General features: G+C 42.2%; 1 protein-coding gene and 1 pseudogene across 1 annotated transcript; both read left to right on the forward strand.

The window, feature by feature from the left end:
* Positions 1 to 647: 647 nt before the first annotated feature.
* LOC105914406 lies at positions 648 to 1892 on the forward strand. The gene has a single exon (XM_012845991.1). The coding sequence runs from the start codon at positions 648 to 650 to the stop codon at positions 1890 to 1892; it is 1245 nt and encodes a 414-aa protein (XP_012701445.1).
* A 7350-nt stretch (positions 1893 to 9242) lies between these two features.
* On the forward strand, positions 9243 to 9799 carry LOC101766389 (annotated as a pseudogene).
* Positions 9800 to 13257: the final 3458 nt, after the last annotated feature.

The following is a 13257-nucleotide window of genomic DNA, read 5'->3' on the forward strand; positions in this document are numbered from 1 at the left end:
TAGTTCATCATGACAAATGTAACCTTGAATTGCAATTTGCAGCGCACACAACGTAACCTGGAAAATATCTTGTGTTATACCGATAATTCTGTAGTACACAATTTGTGTGGCTTTGCAACTCGCAAATTTTACATTACGCCTCACATGGAAATTTGAAACACTGATACAATTACAAATTGGTGTGGCAAATATCAAAACATGAACATTAGATTTAGATCATCACCTTCTGAATGTGATAACTGATAAGTAGATCCATTTCCATCAAAAGAAAAAAAAAACTAATTCCACGTCGTGCATACACGCAAATATGTGACATGGGCCAAGTTACTGTCCCTCCACGGTCAGGGTCCAAGCTTGCGCATGGTCAGAGTCCAAACCCAAATAACTACGGCCCAACCCAACAATACTTCCACGGCCAGAGCCAGCGACAACACGTCAACACAGGCTGTCTTCTTCCTCTCTTCCGCCGGCTTCTCCACCAGAACAAAAGGGAGGGGATTCGAATCCCTCAGGCGGTCAGGCCTCCGCGCACGCGCAACGCCCTCCCCCTTTCCACCGCCTCCTCTTCTTCTTCCACCAGCCTGCTCTCGGCAGCAGCAACTCCACCTCCATCCTCACCCTCCGGTTCCCACCCATCCTGCGAACCCATGGCTGCGCCCCCGCCTCCGCAGGCCCTGTCCATGGAGGAACTCCCCGAGGAAACCCAGCGCCTGATCCTGAGGCACATCCCGTGCAGCGTCGACCACGGCCGCATGTCCCTCGTGTGCCGCGCGTGGCGTAACATGATTCGCCGGCAGCGGAACCAGCTGGTGGGGCAACTGCTCCCGCAGCGGCGGCTGCTCCCGTGGCTCCTCCTTCGCGCGCCCTTCCCTGTCGGGAGCACCCGCGTCGCCTGCGTCCTCAGCGGCTGCCGTGTCCACCACTTCCTCAACATCACCCCGCCCGAGGCGCGCTGCTTCGGCTCGCACGACGGCGCCTGGCTCCTCCTCGACACCCGCGAGCTGCGCCCCCACAAGGCCCTCAACATCCGCACCGGCAACGTCTGCGACCTCCCGCGAAAGCTCCGGCGCCGGACCGATCCATACATCCACAGAATGGTCATCCACGTCGCCACGCTCTCATCCTCGCCGGAACACACGAACTACGTTGGCGCCGCCATCGTCACATCCTGGCGGAACCCAGCCCCTGGCGTCGTAGCCGCCCTGCCGCCACGCCGTCGCTGCGTCGCGCTCTGGCGCAAGAATTGGCGGTGGGTCTTTGATTTCGTGCCACCAGGCGATGGCGATGTTGCATTGGATGTTGAGGACGTCCTCTACCTCTACAGTGGAGCCTTCGCTTTCGTCACCCAGGGCGAACATCTCCGCCTGTGCAAGCCATTCCGGCTTCAAGAGAACATGCTGACAACAAACTGGGAGACGCTCCGGTTCCGTCCCCGTGGACGCCTCCACGACCAGTACGTCCGCGCTCGCTACCTCGTCGTGTCCCGCGAGGAGCTTCTCATGGTCGTGAGGTTCACGCCTCATCCTAATCAGCCGACGTCCAAGTTCAAGGTGTTCCGGGGGATCGAACGGAACATTGCTGACGCCGACGCCAACTTCCCCGTCGATATGTACCCCTTCGAATGGAGCGAGCTGGACACGCTGGGTGACCAGATGCTGTTCGTCGGGCATGGCTGCTCCAGATCCTACAAGGCGGATGAGTACCTCCAGGGAGGCATCTACTTCTTGGATGATGGAAAGTTCTATGACGATGCGGTGATCTTCGGCAATGGCAATGTGAATCACTACCCCTGCAGCGACAACGGGATGTGGTCAGAAGGCGGCCATGTCCAGCGCTGCTTCCCGAGGCCAGACCCATCGGACCAATCTGCTCCAGTTTGGCTTCTCCCTTGAGGCAGCAACAGGTGTTTCAACTTTCCTATGATCCCTAAGTGGATTTGCTTGAGATCATGTTAGGTGGCGTGTTGAGGTAGTTTCTGATTGCAATGTTCAGAGCAGGTAATCAATGATTGCGGTATTCAGAGTGAAGTAGTTTCTGATTGCAATGTTCAGAGTGAGGTAGCTTCTGGTTGCAGTATTCAAAGTGAGGTAGTTGTTGATTGCAATATGCAGAATTGCAGAGTCAGATAGTCGTAGAATGTACTGCTTCAATTGCTGAACCTGCATACTACCATGCATTTCCAATTTTCCAGTGCCTTGTAGTTTCCACTTTCCATTCGGTTTTGTTAACTGAATGCAAAACAGAAAGTAGCTCGGATTTTCATTATTTCAGCTTGGAAATGTGTTTGCTAGTGCTCTGTTTTTTCCTTATTTCAATACAGCATGGAATTGGAGTTGCATTGAAGATGAACTAGTGTGATATGGTACTTAACACATTACAGTCATAATGTGATGATTGCTCATCATCCTAGTATAATGCTATGGCGTGGTCCATACACCGAAGCTAGGAAAGCTTCCTTTTAATGGGAATAAATATTTGTGAGATCATTTAGCAAGCCTCCTTTTCTTATACCTCTTCTCACTACTCTATGTGTTTTTTATGTTTTGTTTGTTGGTTTTCATGGACTTATGCAGAAGATGTGCATGGAATTGGAAATGTGACTATTTCATAATCTTAAGCTCTTGCAGTACCCAAACTCATTGTTTGTCTCTATGTTTGTCTAAAGTTTGTGTTAGCCTTAAAGTTATGAGCCTGAATGTGGATTTCACATTTACTAAATGATGGCTCACTTATTGTTCATCCTTCCATACCCTGATAAATTAGCATTTGAAATTCTCTGCTTTTCTAGTGAGGAAATCAGCCTTTCACATAACTTGCAATGTATGTCATCTTTGGATAATGGACGTTTTTTAATAATAATTCGGTATCTAGCTATCTGCATAATTTTCTAGTTCATTATGACTGTTCAGTGACATGGTATTGCCATTTGAAATACACGTATTTTTTATTGCTGAGAACAGTGATTTGTCATAAACTCATGATATGTTGATTTTTTATGAGTCCGGGTAAATTACCTGAACTTTTGTCTTTCTGATCAGATCCCAGATGCCCCCATAGTATCATGATTGCTGATTCCTCTAGCACAATGCTATTAGTATTATCTGAACTTTATCTGCCACAAGATAGTGTACTTTCAGTTTCTGGAATCTTCTTTTAATATTGGATTTCATAAAGTCGAATGTAGAAATGCCGGCTAGCTATGAAATAAAATCAGAAATCCTTACTCCTTTGTGATTCTGATGTGTCCTCAAGCTCTTGCAGACTTACAGACTTACAGTACATTCATTTTATCATAAGCTCTCTGTTCTAATCTAAAGTAGGTAGCTTTGACCCTTGTTTTTCTAAGCCGAAATGCAGATTTCACAATTTCTAACTGATGAAGTCCTTTCCGTATGTTGATAACTTTGCATTCAACTGCATTCTACTGAACTTTCAATCTAAATCACAGCTGTGTAGAGTACATATTTATCTTAGTTTGGTTCTAGTTCATTAGAACAGAAGCGACATGCATGGTAAATTGGTAATGCAATTTGTAGTACACGATAAGTTAACTAGTAATGTCCTTTTGTTAATTCTGTATAGTACAAATGCTTATACTGAACCACATTTTCAAGGAAAATCTTGAGTTTTCTTTTCACACTTTTTAGAACAAATGGCAAGTGGGGACACCATGACTGTGTCGAAACTGCACATGGTGTCAAAACGGAAAATTTGAAGGGGCCAACATCTGGTATTTCGTTCTGGGGTGGTTAATCGAACTCCATCCATAGTTGAGGCGACAAATAGATTTCTTTTTCATAAAGTGATTGAAAAACAAAAAAGGAAAAAAATGTAGGGAATGGTCACTGGTCTATTGGCCCGTATCATATGGACTTGTTGGCCCAACCAAATGCGGCTCAACCAATATTGCAGCTGCTAACAAAACTGCTAGTTGAACATCTCTCTTTACATTCTAGGCCCGTTCGGTTTCCTCAGAATGGCCCGGAATGAGGCCCGTTCCGGGTGGTTTGGAGTGGCCCGATTCGAAGCCAGCTTGCATTGAAAAAGCTGTTCGTTTTGGCCCGGCTTGGAAAGAAAACCGGCCTGGATTGGACTCCTCCCACACTCCACGGCCCGGATCACAACCCTACCTCACCCTCGGAACGAATCCACGAGCGCTGAGGCGAGACGCGGGGACGCAAGGGCTCCGCTGGCGGCGCACGAGGTGATAAGGCGGCGGCGAGAAGTCGCGGCGCGAGGTGACGGCGTGGTGGCGTGGCACATCCCCAACAGCGACCGGCTCCCGTCCAGCCTTCACCCTCTCCGCCGCCTTCTCACCGGTAAGCGCCTCCCTCACTTCCTTCCCCTCTCCCATCCTCGCGTTCTTGTTCTTCATATCCGGAAGTTTCCCTTGTTGCGCTTCTTTGGTTGGTGGGCGTGTTGCTGTTTTGCATTGGCGATTTGGTTGGTGGGTGAGGTTCGTATGGATTCGCCGATCTAGGTGGCCAGGCTGGGCTGGCCGGTTCTTGTTTGTTGTGGGCGAGGTTCATTAGAGCAGGGGTACCAGCCTGGGGTACCAGCCTGACAGCATCAGCACAAATGATTCAACTTAAACTGCACACATCAACCCAAACTATATCAGTTTTTATCTCAACCTCCTACTCTAGACTTCTTTATTGCACCCTGATAATGGTTGAAGCTCTATTGCTCATCCCCAAATGACATTGTGTCCATCATGTCTAATTCCCATTCTCAACAAACTTTGAGTTCCTGCATAAATGATATAAATGAAGAATATCAATGATCCTGTTCTTTGAGAACATTAATTTCAAATGCTATATTGTTCCTTGTCTTCCTCAAGACCCAGCAGACTTTCTAAACCAAATATGATGAGTTCAATTTTTACTACAAAACCTTGAGCCAACCAGTTATTTGTGTCTTGAGATCATAAATAAAACCGGCATACACACCGCCAACCAACTGCATCTCCGATAAGTTTTATGTAAAAAAGAGTTTTTTTTTTGGCATTTGCATTTGCATTTGCTAACGCTGCTTGCAATGTTTAGAGCCTGCCTGGACTTGGTTTTTCCTAGAAAAAGTACCATATCGGAATCTCGACATTGAGAGGTGATTTTGCATTGAAGATACCATGCATTCACAAATTAGGGATACTCCCATGAATTAGGACTGCATACGTAGGTATTGGAGTACAAAAGCCCTGTCTTGTAGCAAGAGTATCATCCTGAATTTTTGGAGGGGAAAATAATCAAGTCTCAACTTCTCATATAGAACTTTCTGTCTTGGAATTAGTTTATGCATTTTTCCCTGAGTTGCTTCTGTTGCCATAATAGTGAACATTCCTGTAATGGCAACTCACGTGTATATTTAGTTCAGCAAGGGATTGGTTTATATATATGCATCTCCTTTTCTGGGCTCTGTCTTCTCAGGCCTCAGGATACAATTTGATTGATATGGTTATTTTTGATGCGGTAGGTTGTGATTCTGTGTGAGGTTTGTTGTCTCTTGACAATGATTGGGCATCACACTATTTAGTTCATAATTGATTCTGATTGTTTGTTGTAGATTTCTTTCAAGTCAAAAGATTAGGTAGGTCAAAACATTACTTGTTTCCTATTCTCTGCTGTGGTCACCAACCCATTGTTTTGGCTCTCTTTGTTGCTTTCCCTTTGATCCTCGTTTGGTCTTGTTACTTAACTCCAGGTTGTGATCTTGGTGCTGTTAACTGTCATTGTTTCTTGCGAGTTGCAATAACCGTGCAATGTATTGTGTTTATTGTCACGATCAAGGGTGGCAAGGGTGTTTATCCAATGGGTTTTTTTTAACAAGGGTGTTCCGCAGTCTAGGGGCCTCCTGATACTCCCATCCTTCCAACGTTTGGCCATTCTCTTTTACATTTGTTGGAGAAGCATGGCACATGCCATGGCAGATGTCAAATGCTAGCTTACCAGCAAAGAGAGGAGAGTTCCTCTGACCCAAAACTATACCATGGCAGATGTCAACGTTTATGTTTTTACTAGTCGTTTGGCATATTTGGCGCCTGACAGAAGATGTCTATCAAAGTCATTTGATATCAAGGTTTGAGAATTAATTAGGGGTGCCACATTTACTAACAGATGTTATGTTCAGCCTTGATCTTCGAAGGGATTGCATACTTGGTTAGCTATGCGATGCAGAGTACATCTGATAGAGCGCTAATTATGATTTTGTGCTGAACTCTTAAACAATAACATATTTTGCATTAAACAATATACCCTTTTCTTATTTCTTGTAGATCTCTCCAGCACCAATTAGAGTTGGGGAAGGTGAACCTCCACCTTCCTGGGATCCGGTATGAACTCTAGGAGGTACTTAATTCTGTCTACGTTTAAGCCTTTCATTTTTTCTATTTAACTTGTTCAGCCATTCATTTTTTCTATTGCAATGAGTAAAATTATCATGTTTAGCCTTCCATTTTATCTATTTAGCTTCTATATGAAAGTGCATTTAGCCCCCTAAGTGGATTTTGGTGTTGATGACATGCATGATTAAGGGATTAATGACTTTATCGAGTGATTGACATGTTTAAATTCTTAAAAAGTGCAAAAGTGTAAGAAAAGAACCCCAATTTCAAATAAAGAATGGTGTTGAGCTTAAAAGAAAACTTTTTTATAATTTCTAATTTTGAAATTGAGTATAGCAACACCATATTATAAACGGGGATGCAGATGGATAGCTTGAAGATATTAAAGTGCTTATTTGAGATGCTAACCACCCATTGAGAGACACAATTCACTCACTTGCATACTTATTTTCTCACAATTGCTGTGAGTGTTGGAAGTTCCGACAAGGGGGTTGGAAGTTCCGACACCGGCCGGAAGTTTTCAGAAACTTCTAACCGGGGATGCTCAGTGGATTTAATTTGACACCATCGGAAGTTTCGACCTTGTGTTGGAAGTTCCGATAATATGCACCGGAAGTTTCTTATACCTTCCGAAAGGAGGTTCCCAACCATTTTAGTTTAACTATGTCGGAAGTTCCGACCCTGTGTTAGAAGTTCCGACAAGCACATAATAGCATTGTAACAGCTAGTTTTTAGGGCTCAGGTATAAATACCCCCTCAGCCCTCTCCTTCATTGCTGCTGACCTAACTCGAGCAACACACCCCATAGACATTCAATACACCTCCCACTCCCTCTTTGAGCTAAATCCTTGAGAGTTTGAGCTAGGGATTGGGTGAGAGCAAGATTGGAGGTGTGAGACTTGAAGCTTTGAGTGTGAGGTTCAACAAGTTCATCTCAAGAGCACTTGAAGCATCTCCGGCCTTCGATTCGCGTTTGTTACTCTTGAAGCTTGCTTCTAGATGGTTAGGTGTCACCTGTTTGAGCACCCTCTTTGTGTGGTGGGTCCGGGAACATTTGTATCACCCCATCATTTGTGGATTCATAGTAAGTAACTCAATCCTCCTTTGTGGTTGATTGAGAGAGGTAAAGAGTTAGTGAGGACCCGGCTCTTTGTGAGCTCCTCAACAGAGACATAGCTTCCTTTGTGGAAGTGAACTTTGGTAAATAAATCCTTTGTCTCATGTGCTTGTTGTGTTCATTGAGTTCATATTGACCTAGAAGCTTGATTTGAGTTGATCTATAAATTTGTGAAGTTCCTTGCATATCTATCAGCTGTAGTAGTCTCTACTCATCATTTATCATCTTTTGATTCAAACAGAATTGGCAGATTAAAGTTTAATTTTGAATTTTGTTCAGCTCACTTCCTGCCGTCGGAAGTTCCACCCCTGTACCGAAAGTTCCGATCCATCGAAAGTTCTAGCACAGTGTCAGAAGTTACGACATATCTAATACCGCTGCGAGTTATTCAGGAAAATTTTATAGTGAGCCTATTCACCCCCTCTAGGCATCACAAGATCCTTTCACTATCTGATTTTAAATTTATATGCTTTAGTTTTGCAATTAGTATCTCTTTGTGAGATCATATTAGAAAGAGGAGGGAGGAAGAAGATGATGTCATGATGATGTTTCTATTCCCTACCTTATATTTGATGGGTTCTGCTAGAAAAGGAGTAAAGAAGAAACGTCATACATCTGTAGAAATAAGAGAGGTTAAGGTTCGTCGACTCCTTAAGGAACATGTCAAGAACTGTCAAGTTACATTTAGGATGGAACCCCACATCTTCAAAGAGGTGGAGACTTATCTTATAAGGAAAAGGCTCATTGTTGATACAAGGATTACGGTGAAGGAGAAGTTGGATTTCTTCCTATACATGTTAAGTCGCAACGCCTCATATGAGGATCTCGTAGTGACCTTTGGGCACAACAACGACACCTTCCATCGTCACATCAACCACTTCTTCAAGAAGGTCATTCCCACACTTTCTCACCATTTCCTCCAGTCCCCGATCCTAATCAAGTGCATCTGAAAATCCAAGATAATTCTAGATACTATCTGTTCTTCAAGAACTGTCTCGGTGCCATTGATGGAACTCATATTCCTATTTCCAGATCCCTGAGAAGCATTCTCCTTTTAGTAATAGGAAGGGCACACTAAGCATAAACGTGATGGTGGCATGTGATTTCGATCTCAACATCACTTTTATTTCTAGTGGATGGGAGGGATCAGCTACAGATTCCAGAGTGCTAAGATCAACTATGAGCAAGGGCTTCCAGGTACCTCCAGGCAAATTCTATCTAGTTGATGGAGGGTATGCAAATACTCCATCTTTTCTCGCTCCATATCGAGGGGTTCGATACCATTTGAAATAATTTGGAGCTGGACATCGAAGACCACAAAACTCAAAGGAGCTCTTCAACCACCACCACACACTACTGAGGAACCATGTGGAAAGGACTTTGGGGGTGCTTAAGAAGCGCCTCCCCATTCTCAAAGTTGCCACATTCCAAACGTTGGAAAATCAAGTGAAAATACCTGTAGCTACTGCCATCTTCCACAATCTAATCCGATTACTTCATGGAGATAAGGAATGGTTGGATCATCAGCCGGATAATATCGATCCAACACACTTTGTTTCTCTACCCAATGGTGATCAACTCAATGACCCAGGCACTGCACAAAGCAATGCTTTGAGAGATACCATCGCTCAAGAAATGTGGGTTCAGTACCAGCAACATGTAAATTAGTCTTCATGAATAAGTTTTAATAAGTTAATTAGTTAATAAGCTATTTTTTATGGTTGTAATGAGTTAATAAGCTTGTATCAGGAATAAGTTGATGAATAAAGTTTTTCTGTGAAAGCGATGGTTGGAAAAGGCTCCCCAAAGCTCATGTGATTGCAAGGGGGTTGCCGAAATTGCGTAGGTTCCTGCCTACAGCAAGTGCTACTAAAAAGAAGCTTTCTCCTAAATGCAGTGGGGCAAAGAGGAGTGGAGGTTCACCAAGAGGTATGGTGTTTAATGTTTCTTCGTGCTTTCTTGTCAATTTTGTATTATTGATGCTATGAAATTTCTATTACTAATGTTTGACCATTGTTAATGTAGTAAAATAAAAAGCGGATTGGAACCCAACTCTTGAGAAATCCCTTGTTGAAATTCTCCATGAGTATAAAGATAGTGGCTATAGAAGTGATAATGGTTGGAACACTGAAGGATGGAACAAGATGGTGAAGGAGTTCCATCTGAGAAATAAGTCTATCTCGTACACAAAGGTATAGATTCAAGATAAAGAAGGTCAGCTTAAGAGAGACTACAAAATACTCAAAGCGGCTAGAATGCTAAGTGGGTTAAAATGGAATGAAAAAAGAAATATGGTTGAAGGATGACAAGCAATGTGGGAGAATCTCATGGTGGTAAGTTAATTTCTTGAAGTAATTCTATGGATAACCTCATAGTGATAACTTAGTTTTTGATCAATGTTTTCTTCAAATGTGCAGACTTTCTTCAAAATCAAGAGGTTTCAAAACAACAGTACTTAGTGAAGTCTGCCTACGACAATCTGTTTATTGGGTCTACTTAGTTTGGACCCTGTGATAGGATTTGGAAAAGTTGGGCCCCGGGCAAGTGCAAATTCTTCTTGTGGTTGGCTGCACACAACAGATGCTGGACAGCAGATCGTCTATCCAGAAGGGGTCTCCCACATCCTGATCGGTGTCCCCTTTGCAACCAAGAGGATGGAACAATAAATCACTTGCTTGTCTCATGTGTTTTTACTCAGCAAGTCTGGTTCAGGCTGCTTCAAATGGTGGGCTTGCAAATTCTTACCCCACAACTGGATGTAACTTCTTTTGATGACTGGTAGGAAAAAGCAAGTGAGAGAGTTTCAAGTCAGGTCAGAAAAGGGCTAAATTCTATCATCATTCTAGGTGCATGGACTGTTTGGAACCATCGTAACTGGTGTGTGTTTGATGGTCTTTGCCCTGATTTGAATGGAGTTCACGAAGTCATAAGAGAAGAGCTACGTCTTTGGGCCATGGCAGGGGCTAGAGGAATTTCCTTTCTCCTCGCCCAGTGCCCTTACAAGAGCAGCCTGGGTCCTGGATCTGGTTTAGGTTTTGTGTTGATAGGAAAGTATAGTTCCTATTTTTGCTAGGGGCTTTCTGCACAGGTTTGCCCTTTTTCATAACGTGTGCTGTAACTTTGGGGTTTTCTTTAAACCCTACTCTTCTTAATATACTGATACACAGCTCTCCTGCGTGTTTGAAAAAAAATACTGTCACATTCATCAAGTTCTAAAAGTAATACCAATAAAATATATCTCATCACATCTGTCGCGTTAATCAATTTCTAAGAATAATAGCAAAAAATATACCTCATGGGATCGGGGAGCCCCATTTCCATATGTACACTTAAGCCCAAGTTCTCTTTATTTTGTGATGAAAGAAGTCAAATAGACAAAATTATGTTAGTGGTACGAAAAATGAACCGGCAAACAAAAGTGATACTATTGATGAAAATTTCTGTTTGTTCATATGTCGCCGGAGTTGCGGGGTCATAGAATGTAGATATCTTAACTATGGTAACTGATTCTGTACTGTTGAAGCGTTTGAGAGGTTCCTATATGTAAACAGGCTTCTGGCATGAACCTCACACCCATGGCAGTCATGCGCTCCTGAATCCATTAGGAGCCACTTATGTGATATGTACGCTGACCTGCTGAAAGGTTAATTCACTGTAGTGTTTTGATATGCATGGTACCGTGTACTTGCTGAATAATTGACCTGTACGAATACAGGCCCAGAATTCGATTGTGCACTATATAGCTAAAACTAATCATGAGATTCATAGACAAGCTATTGCTTCTTTATTTATTTCATCTCCCTTTATTCTGTTGCCAGGAGATAGTGGATTGGTTCAAGTTTCTTGCAGCTCATATTGCAAATTTGGGTCGTGGAGGAGACCAAATGCCATCCCATCATCTTTGTGCTCATGAGGGAGAAGTTGTCTACTGGGAGAGTGTGCTTCGGAAATCAATGCGTAATATTTGGCCAGTTCTCATTTTGTTAATGGGAATGGTAGGGGTAGGTTTGTTTAAAAGGACTTAATTAGTCATCTGCTTAAGTATACTTCCTCATGTAGTTTGTCACACACATTTGACTTCATCTCTATTGTGAACAAGGTGCCATTGCTTATTTGTTTATTGGAATTTGCGCGGACATTTACTTCACTCTATACTTAATAATTATTCAATTCGGCTGAATTATCTTTTTATCTCAAAGGATGCATGTGCTTGAATCTGCATTATTCAATTATGCAACCCCATCTGCATAAAAAGTTAGCAGAGGTTTAATCACAAGGTAGGCATTTCCAATTGGCTGAAGAATATTCTTAAAAAGGTAAGAAATGTACTCCGTCCGTTTTAAATTGTAGGTTGTTTAGCTTTTATAGGTTCATAGATGTTTATATGCATCTAGACATACACTATATTTAGGTGCATAGCAGCAGCTATACACCTAGAAAAGACAAAACGACCTACAATTTGGGACGGATGGAGTAGCAGTCATGCCTTTTGCATGAAACATATGCGGTTTTTACTGCCTAAGAGAAATAATAAGATGTCACGCAATCTTAGAAATTTTTTTAACAAAAGACAAATGGAAGGTTCATCAATAGTTTGTAAACAAAGAGTGCCCCGAGTCAATTCACAAACAGTATGCAGCTTTTGCTTTTCCGACAAATTGTTTTTCGCATTTTGCTGTTTGCAGCTCTCTGAAGTCTTAAGATAATCCCATTTTTGTTTCAATGTCTCATGAAGAAAAGGGAGCCTTGATGTTGTAAGAGATGTCAATTTCTCATTAAGAATTATTAGTGTTTTAATTTGCTGTACGAACTGATGGTGGTCTTGGTGGTGCCTAAGAGATAAATTGACCAAAGAAGAAACAAATCAAATACGCTGCACAACTGGCAAGATGAATTGACCTTGTTTACTTCCCAAGTTGGAAGTTGCAAAATTGGCAATTTGCCATAAATGCGACACTGTAGCGTTTCGTTTGTATTTGTGAATTATTGTCCAAATATTGACTAATTAGGCTCAAAAGATTCGTCTCGCAAAGTACAACAAAACTGTGCAATTAGTTTTTGATTTCATCTACATTTAGTACTCCATGCATATACCGCAAGTTTGATGTGATGGGGAATCTTCTTTTTGCATAGTGTCAAAGTTGGGAGTTTGGAGGGAAGTAAACAAGGGCTAAAGATCATGAGAAGCATCCACAATAATATATGAAGTTCTCTGACAATATTATCAGACTTGCTTTGTATAAAAAATATTTTCATATAGGAAGGGAAAAATTGACTGATTCAAATCACAGAAAAGAACAAAAACCTTCTCATAAATATGTTACGATTATGTGTGGCTATGGCTAGCAAGTAAACTAATAATGCCTTAGAAAAAACAAAACAATGGAAAATGACACCAGAAAGAAGATCGAACAACACAAGATACAGCTCTGTTCGCATAATAATCTAACAGAAGCTATATCTACGCAAACTATATTTAAAATGGATAAAGGGACGACAATACTTAAAAACAAATATACCATGAATATTTTCACAGCATATTCAGTAAGTCATACAGCCTTCATACGGCTGACTCAGCAAAAAAAGAACAAGAAGCAGTATTTTCGTATCAATTCATGGCACACATGAATAACACCAAGATAAACGTGAAATATGGTGAGGGCAAGAGGTTAAATGTCAAAACTTGCATTACAGTTTTGGTTAACAATATTAATCCGAACTCCATACAGCATTCCAAAGAATCGGGAGACTAGCATTTCACAAAAATCGAGTATTCAGTCTTTAGCCAAAGAATCATCTC

Source organism: Setaria italica, chromosome V (genome assembly GCF_000263155.2).
Source record: "Setaria italica strain Yugu1 chromosome V, Setaria_italica_v2.0, whole genome shotgun sequence".
NCBI classification, from domain to species: Eukaryota; Viridiplantae; Streptophyta; class Magnoliopsida; order Poales; family Poaceae; genus Setaria; species Setaria italica.